Here is a 9,215-nt window from a genome sequence, read left to right on the forward strand (position 1 = left end):
GTTAGGACTTAGATTTAAAATTTATTGAAGATGATAACCTGCTGTTAAATTATTAATTTATTTTTAGTCCTATTTATATTAAATTCAGTCCGGTTGTGCTGGAATGATTAGTGTTATACCCTGTGAAAATTTATGATCGTTTAACAAGTGTTTGATTGTGAAATTATTATTGATGATGCATTGTTGATTTGTATTTGAGTGGACGTTTATGTGTTTAATAAATTATTGGGGTAGATAAATGTTTATGAAATATTCACAAGAATATTTTACTAGTAAAAAAAAATTATTTAGATTGTAAACAAGAAATATTTTAGATTATATATTAGTTAATCTTTAATTTTAATAAATATTAACTAGAATAGCCTCTCATAATTTTGTTGTTATAAAAATCTCATATTAATATTTAATATAGTTAGTAAATACTAAATTTTGAAATAAGTATATTTTTCAAAAAAAAAAAATAGTTTGTAAAATCTATAAATAGTATGAGAGTTAAAGAAAATGTTTAAATAGTAGAAATGTTTTATAAAATTTCTAAATGAGAGAAATAGACTTAATTTTAAGTGTAGTAATTAATTGTTTGACAAAATATTATTTTGTTACTAGCATGATAAATTCTATGACATGATTAATTTTATCGCATGGTTATGTGTTGTTAGTACTTTTAGTTGAAATGTTGAACCGTGTGATATTTTGTTGTGGCTGTAGATTGGACAAATAGGTTCCCTGGGTGGTTACGAGTAATGACTCATGTAGACGATGTTAAGTAAATGGAAATTGATAAAGTGTTGGAAGTGTGATTGTGTGGATTGTGATTTGAGCCATGGTGATGGCAAGGGTAACCTATGGGGCCCTGTGTTGAAATGGGTTACCTGAGGGGCCCGGTGTTGTGACGCTAACGTATGATACGTCATGGGAAGTTTCTCTTCGAGAAAGAGAATGGGTCCCATGAGACGGTTATAGTTAGTGAGACGTTAATGTATGATACGTCATGGGAAGTTTCTCTTGAAGAAAGAGAATGGGTCCCATGAGACGGTTATAGTTAGCGTGGGGTAGTAGATGTCCGACCCTAATGTACGATACGTCATGGGATGACTCGATCCTCCTGTTATGGTCTTAAGTGAGAACATACTCGGTACATAACTTAGATGCGCTCACCTAGGACCCTGGTGCAGGACAAGCAAGAGGAAGGGTGGACCCATGAGACGATTGTAGTTAGTGGATGTGGGAGGAAAGGATCTCGCGGAGAGAATCCTTCGATTACATGTAAGATGATGGATAGTAAAGAAAAAGACGACGTGTTATTATTTTGTACCTTCGGTGTATTATGAATTATTATATCGTTGATCTGCATATTGTGGTATTGGGTTTTAGGATTTCTACTTAGTGAATTATCACTCAGGATACGTTTGTATCCTGGCAAATCGTTTGCTTCGGCGTTCAATTTGCCAGAGTGTGCAGGATTCCACAGTGGAGCAGTTGATACAGGTGGGACCCCTGGAATGGAGTCTGGGCCAACGTTGCTTGGAATTCGTGTCAAAATTAGAGTCGCTCTGGAGTTGCTTTTATTAAGTAAATGTACATAGATTTTTGTATTATTTTGAAATTGTAATTTTTGTATAAGGATAAATAAGGGCCTAATAGTTTGTAAAATTCAGTGTATTTTAGGGTTAATGTTTTCGAAATCCCTTGAGAAATCGGGGCGTTACAATAAAGACCAACGAAAGTTATGAAACAGTATTAGATTTATACTATAGTGGGTGTTTACAAAAAAATATTTTGGCTGTTTTGAGATTCTAACTTTTTAAAATCAGTTTGGAGTGTTTAATTACCAAAAATTCTATATAACAGATTCTTGAATTCTACAGATTTTGAAAATTTAAGGAACGAAATTCTGAAAAATCTTAACACCGAATTTGGGTAGCTTTTGGATCTTTTTAGATAAGATTTTATGTTTTAAGTTTTATAAAAACTGATTTTCAGCTTTTTGAAGTGAACAATACCAGCTTTACTGTAACTTAATCATAATTTCATAACTATGATAAACATATTTATCTGCTTCTACTATGATCTAAAATCTAGAATTCGAAACTAAAATTTAAAATCTATATCTATCGGCAAACACGCCTATAATCATGGAGGTATAAAAAAATACTTCCTCTGTCCCAAAAAGAATGTATATTTTTTAATGGTTGTGCCAATTTTAATTCTTTATATCTTTTAATATGAATCTCTAAAAATATGTAATATGAATCTTATTTCATAATTTTCGATTAGTTTTATAAAACAAAATTTTCAAGCAAAAAAAAAAAATTATAGATTGAAAAATCTGATCAATTAAAAATAGCACGAACATCGAAAATAATACCCTTTGAGGGATGGAGGGAGTATTGTTTAATTAGTCTTTTTCTGGGAAGATGTTGGGGCCGGGAGAGGGCAAACTGGGGAAGGATGGATTGAAAAGACTTCAGATTTCAGGGATTTGAAAAGACTTTAAATTTCGAGGATTTCTTAGTTTTGGATATTTAAAGATCAGGAATGCTATTAGTAAAGAAACAGGAAAAAAAAGGGCCCCACTACTTCTCTCCTGCGATGGAACAAAGCGCGGGAAAGAAAAATCTCCAAATTGATTTTGGTTGTATTTTAAACCAAAAAAACTCCTCTCTCCTCCATCCTCCCATTCTTACTCCTACTGATCAGTGCAATCACCATCACCGAACCACCATCATTTGGGTGTATTTTAAACCAAAAAACTCCTCTCCCCTCCATCCTCCCATTCTTCCTCCTGCTAATCAATGCAACCACCACCGCGGAACCACCATCATCGATTGATCACCACCGGACAGCGGCAACCACCGCCAGAGCCCCCATAAACAGCAGCCCATCCACCACCATCGATCGACCACCAGTGTCTCTCTGTATGTTCTCTCTCTCTCTCCCCCCCTTTTTTGCAGTGTCGGCATCACGTCTCCCTTTTTGCAGTGTCGGCATCACTATGGAATAATGGAAGTCTAGATTAAAACTAGGGATTAAAAAAATGACGGGATTAAAATCAGGAATTAAAAAATGAAGACATTAAAACTAGGGATTCAAAAATCAGGACTTGGGATTAGAACTGGGGATTAAATATTAAAACTCTTCAACTGGGGATTAAATATTAGAACTCTTCGGTGGTTCAATTAGTTGAGTATGAGTTGCCCTGATTAGTTCACTAGTTTGCAGCATACTAAATGTTATGAACCCATTTAATATTACTAAGGATTAGAACAATTAGTTTAATAGTTGCCGTAATTAGTTTAGTATTACTATAAAAATTAGGACCAGAGATTAGAATTAGTTAAATTTCTTCATATATAGCACTGTACATTTGAACTCAAGCCTCAATTTTAGTTTGCTGCTCTGGCTCCTTAATTCAGTTTGCTAAGAAAGCTTAATTGTATTCGTTATTGTAGAATCATGGAAATAGAAGAGATGAATTTAGAGAAGAATTCGAATTTGGAGGAAAATCTGAATTTGGACACGATATTGGAACCTAAGGTCGGAACAATATTCAATTCTGAAGATGAAGCGAAGGAATTTTACACTAGTTATGCGAAATCAAGAGGTTTTGGTGTGGTCACAAAAGTCTCTAAGAAGCGTGACAATGGGGTAAAGTCGAATATATCTTATGGTTGTCATCGAAGTGGAAAGCCCAGGACAACGGCTTTGAATCCTGTTAAATCCCATCCAACAACGAAAATAGAGTGTAAAGCCGGTATGAATATCTCTTTGCAAGTTGATGGAAAGTGGATGTTAAATTCGATTCAAATGAATCATAACCATGAAATGGACCAGGAAAAAGTGAAATATCTTAAGTGCTATCGGAGTATCCCACCACATTCGATGAGGACAATTGAATTGAACACGGCAGCGGGAATCACATTAAACAAAATCATTGCCTCATGTGAGATCGAGGCAGGGGGGCCTGATAATCTGACGTGGATAAATAAAGATGCAAGGAATTACAAGGATAAAAAAAGGCGTTCAAAGCTCAAAGAAGGGGATGCTGAAGCAATGCATAAGTACTTTGTCAGAATGCAAAAAGACAACGGTGACTTCTTTTATGCCATCGATCATGATGAAGATTATCGATTATGGAATGTCTTTTGGGCCGATGCTAGGAGCAGGGAGTTATACAAAGAATTTGGCGAGGTGGTCACCTTTGACACCACTTACCTTGTTAACAAGCACAATATGCCTTTCGCACCATTCGTAGGGGTCAACCATCATGGACAATCGATTTTGTTTGGATGTGGTTTGATATTACGGGAGGACACAGCTTCATTTGTATGGTTGTTTGAGACTTTTCTTTCTTGCATGTTCGATTCCCACCCTAACGCCATCATCACAGACCAATGTCGAGCCATGCAAAATGCGATAAGTCAAGTTTTTCCAAATGCACGTCATCGTTGGTGTTTATGGCATATCATGAATAAAGTTCCTGACAAGTTTAAGAGTTATGACCAGTATAAGCCTATTAAAAAATCCCTCAAGAATGCTGTATATGATTCCTTGAATCCGGAGGAGTTTGAACAAAATTGGGCAAATCTCATCCAACAATTTGATCTACAGAGCAATGACTGGCTAGCCGGATTGTACGAGGGGAGGCACCGATGGGTACCAGCATTTCTTAAGGATATCTTTTGGGCGGTGATGTCAACAACCCAACGAAGCGAGAGCATGAATTCCTTCTTTGACGGCTACATCCATTCCAATACCACCTTGAAGGAATTTGTGGAGCAATATGACAATGCCTTACGTAAGAAGGTGCAAAAAGAAGATGAGGCAAATGCCCATTCCTTGAATGTTCGAATTCAGAAGGTGTCCCCTTATAAGTTTGAGGACCAATTTCAGAAAGCATACACAATTGCGAAATGCAAGGAATTTCGAGAACAAGTAGCCTTAAAGATTGGGTGCAATTTGACTATTGGACCGGTAGTAAATGGTATTTCAGAGTTTCACATTGAACAAGACATTCTAGTTGGAAAGAAAAAATATAGATCTAAAACTTGTATTTTTCTTGTTCATTTTAATGAGGAGTCAAAAGAAACTAATTGCAATTGTCGGTTGTTCGAGAGTAGGGGGATGGTGTGCACGCATATGATCTCGGTTTGGTCAAAAAAGAAGCTTGAAGTAGTACCCGATAAATACATTCTACGACGATGGAGCAAAAACTTGGTAAGGAGTCACACAAAAATTAAGGTCAGTTATGTAAATTGGACATGCAAGCCCGAATTCATTCGCTATGACAGTTTGTTCAAGCTATTCAATGAGGCCGCTGATAAGGCCATGTATTCAGTTGCGAAGACGGATAGGATGGCGGCTAGGTTGCGAGATATTAAAGCTGAGAATGACTTAGACGATGAGGAATGTGTAAGCAATATGCCTACAGCTAAAGATGCAGAAATTGATATGGAAAGTTTCCAAGATAAATCAATTACCCTCGGCGATCCAAGTAAAGGTCCTCGGAGAGGGCGACCGCCGACTAAGAGGAAGCAATCAGTGGCTGAACAAATTATTAGGAAGAATATGAAATCAAACAAAAGGGTCCAATGTAGTCGCGCCAATGCAAAGAGTATACCGGTATAAAAATCATTATGCATTCCTTTCAATGTTTATTTATTGATAGTTATGTTGATTGGTTTATATGATTTAGCATTTGAGTTTATTCCTCTTTAGTATGTGGAAGACCATACACATGCTATGGGATTTGACGGGATTGTCACGCAAGATGGTGAAGTCGTTACTGTAAGTATGACTTCATTTGTACTACATCGAGTCTTTTTAAATTTTGCATTTTTTCCATGTTACTATAATTTCAATCCGTTACGATTTCAGTCATCTCAGGGAAGTGTAGGATATCTTGATACGTGGAACAATGACCTTAATGAATCTCCATTTGATTTGGGACATGATTATAGTAACTTAAACTCTAATAAGTTTGACTAGGACTCTCTCTCTCTCTCCATGTTCTAATTTGACTTAGATTGTTCTTTGTTTTCTTTTTTCTGTGCATGTTGACAACTTCAAGGGTGGAATGATACTTTTGCGATACTGCTGATGCTGCTTTTTGATGGAATGATGCTATTTTTTGGTGCCTCATTCCCATGCTTTGCTTCCATTCCCATGTCCTTCCTGGGTGGCAAGGACTTTGAGCTTTTTAGTTCACTTGCATGTTATGTTAGTTGTGGCGGAAACCTTACTATGAATTTGTGACTACTTGTATATATATCAGAATTGCAATTTTCTGTACATGATATTGCAGTTTTTTTTTTTGTGTACATGTATTTGTCCCATGCTTTGGTTCATTTGAATGACTTAGTCCGTATCCGTGTCGTGTCGTGTCCTATTGAGTTTTTGGCACATAATGAAGGCTTGAACGTTTTCCTTTTGCTTTTCAGTTTCTTTTCCTTTTTGAGGTGTCTCACATTTACTGAAATCTAGGCGGTGTTTGCGCAGCAGAAAATTCCAGAGAAGAAAAGAAAAACTTGATTTGGGTATAAAAGTACTATACAACTCAGTCAAATTCTAACAAGTATGAAGTATCTGATCTATTGTTAGCTTTATAGGAAAAGAAGTCCCAGAAAGATACATCAAAACTAGATTTCACGCCTGCATCTTCATTGAACAAATTCTCTTGATCAAAAAACATGCTACTTTATTTTGGATTTAACAAGCTTCTTTAGTGGATTGATAAACGTGCATCTCCAGTCAATGTATACACTTCATTTTCAAAACAGATTTCGCTTTTAAAAAATGCGAATGAGGTTTGAACTTCTAAATCCCATGTCTTAAATCAATTAAAAGATCCCAAATTGTGCAACTAACGGGAAAAAAATTTGACAAGGTTTCCTTGCTTTATGCCCTAACCCGACGCCTAGTGTCTCAAACTAACAGTAGCAACAACAAACATTAGAAACACAACATTGCATATGAGCCCACGCCGGACGTTTCTCATCCTAAATTACCATTTACAATCAAAATTCACAAAAACCCACGCCGGGCCTTTTATCGTCATACTTATCAACAATCCAAATTCACATAAAATCCATAAGCCCAAGCCGGGCGTTTCTCATCCTAAATTACCATTCACAATCGAAACTCACAAATAAACCCACGTCGAGCCTTTTATCATCCTACTTATGAACATCCAAATTCATCCATAAGCCCATGCCGGGCCGTTCTCATCCCAATTGTCATTTAAAAAGAAGGTACAAAGTTTAGCATTGTCATTAAGCCATACATTAATATTCCAAAAAATAGAATCACGACGTCAATTACATTAATTTGACATGTGGATAGTCCACATCCAACTTTTTTCTGTTTCACTGAAACTTCCTTCAACAAATTCCAACAATGTAGGGAACTGAACTTGCTCAATTGTTGTTGTGTGTCCGTTGTGCCGCACCCAAGCTCTGTGTACATCGTCCAAATAGCCATATTTTGTATGCATGACACGAGGGAATCCAGTCACTGGTTCGCTATAACCTGGCCAAGATTCATAAACAAAGAAATTTAACGAACAAAGTCAAAGCCAAAGAAAACATCTAGGTATTGGCATGCAAAACAAAGTTAAGGCCTTATGCTAGCAGAAAACTTGGTACTAAACTGAGGACAAAATTACCTTTATAAGCAAACAAACATAACTGGTGGCATGCAGATATAGAAATCCTAATCAATATTGGTATTCTATAGTCTGGTTTCTCAAGGAGTGCCTAGATGGAGTTTTATTGAATGGTCGGCTATTTGGGGCAGGCTCTCCACAAAAGATAGGTTGGGAAGTTGGGGTTGGCAGTTAGCTCCCAGTGTTTTGTGTGTACTGGTGGTATGGAGAACCATTCTCATCTTTTCTTTGAGTGCCATTACTCTGCTGCTATGTGGAAACAAGTTTTGGTCAAGATTGGTATATTAAGGGGACTGCTAAATCTGCCTCAGGAGATTGAGTGGGCTATCCAGAACCGAAAGGGCAAAGGCTTTAGGAATACCAACTACAAGCTGTCTCTTGCAGCTTTTATCTACTATCTATGGGGTGAGAGCAATCTAAGAGTATTTCAAGGGAAATCCAGAGAGGTGGCTGATTGTACTGATGTGATTTTTATTGCTATTAGAACTTGCAAGCAGCAAGATTGACAATACATTACGTAACTCAACCAAAAAGTAGTGTCTAGCTTAGCACACAACAATTCACCCCATAGAAAATATACTGGTATTAGCCAATAATCCAACTCCAAGATTGATTCGGTTAGTGCTTAGGCACCAAAATGTTTCAATTTATTCCTAATGCTTCTTGGATTTTAATTAAAGCCTATCAATAGCAGTTAAGTACCTTAAATTAGGTTTCTAAGACTGCTTTTTTTTTTTTATCAGTTGATTTTGTTCCTAGACCGAGCTATGGCGGCGAGTCTGAATCTGAACTCTTTGCCAGAAGGAGTTTCTCTTGTGTGGAAATTTCAAGGGTTCGGGTTCGCCAAGTGCGAGAAGAGGAAGAGATACAGTGGAGGAATAAGGAGTAGTCGGAGTGGCCAAGGGGCCGGCAGCGGTGACTGCCCGTTTCCAATGTTGTGTGCGGGAGTGTTGTAAATTAGTATGAGTCTCACTACTTCAGTATTAGAAGGTGAGAGAAACACAATACAGTGATATGCGCATATAAGAGTTCTCCCTAAACAACAAACTGATAATCCAAGAAAAAGGTTTGCATCTAAAACAGCCATAGCACGCACGTTAAAAGAACAAGTCAAACCAGATAAAGAGAAAGCAAAGAAAACTGGACAAAGTAGATCTTTCAAGCGGCTGGTTTGTCTCGAGCTCCTTAATCCTAATGATTTTTCCTAAATTACCGAAAAGAAGAGAAGGGAATCCCAGCGGAAACAAACGTGATCCCAAGTGGCGGAGGTCGGGGTGGGGTTTTCATACAGGAGTAATTTTTGGGTTATGTTGTAGGGCTTCGAAATTACAGAACTGTACCAGCAAGGCGAGAGGCTGAAAGTGAGAATAACCGTCGGTGGTGGTCGTGTGTTGGCGGTGGTCGTCCGTCGGTGTTGGTTGTGGGTCGGATTTGGAGGGATGGTTTGGGCGGGGATGAGAGAAGAGTTAGAGAAGGGGGACGAGAAGTACTTCTAGTTTTGGATTCAAATTTTGAAATCTCCAAATTTTTGAATTTTCACTAATTAAAGTGG

The 9,215-nt window shown here is 37.3% G+C and overlaps 2 protein-coding genes across 2 annotated transcripts in view; one reads left to right on the forward strand and one right to left on the reverse strand.

Moving 5' to 3' along the window:
- The window catches only part of LOC131326907 (dormancy-associated protein homolog 3-like), a 59,267-nt gene extending 57,123 nt beyond the window's left edge, over window positions 1–2,144 (reverse strand). Inside the window, exon 1 of the mRNA XM_058359816.1 lies at window positions 2,135–2,144. The gene's annotated coding sequence lies outside the window, so the exon portion shown is untranslated. The remainder of the gene's footprint in view (window positions 1–2,134) is intronic.
- Window positions 2,145–3,456: 1,312 nt separating this feature from the next.
- LOC131327766 (protein FAR1-RELATED SEQUENCE 5-like) lies at window positions 3,457–6,531 on the forward strand. Its single transcript, XM_058360900.1, has 6 exons — window positions 3,457–4,974; window positions 5,080–5,622; window positions 5,719–5,787; window positions 5,878–5,959; window positions 6,071–6,219; window positions 6,484–6,531. The coding sequence occupies exons 1-6, from the start codon at window positions 3,457–3,459 to the stop codon at window positions 6,529–6,531; spliced, it is 2,409 nt and encodes an 802-aa protein (XP_058216883.1).
- Window positions 6,532–9,215: the final 2,684 nt, after the last annotated feature.

Source organism: Rhododendron vialii, chromosome 5a, assembly GCF_030253575.1.
Source record: "Rhododendron vialii isolate Sample 1 chromosome 5a, ASM3025357v1".
Lineage (NCBI taxonomy): Eukaryota > Viridiplantae > Streptophyta > Magnoliopsida > Ericales > Ericaceae > Rhododendron > Rhododendron vialii.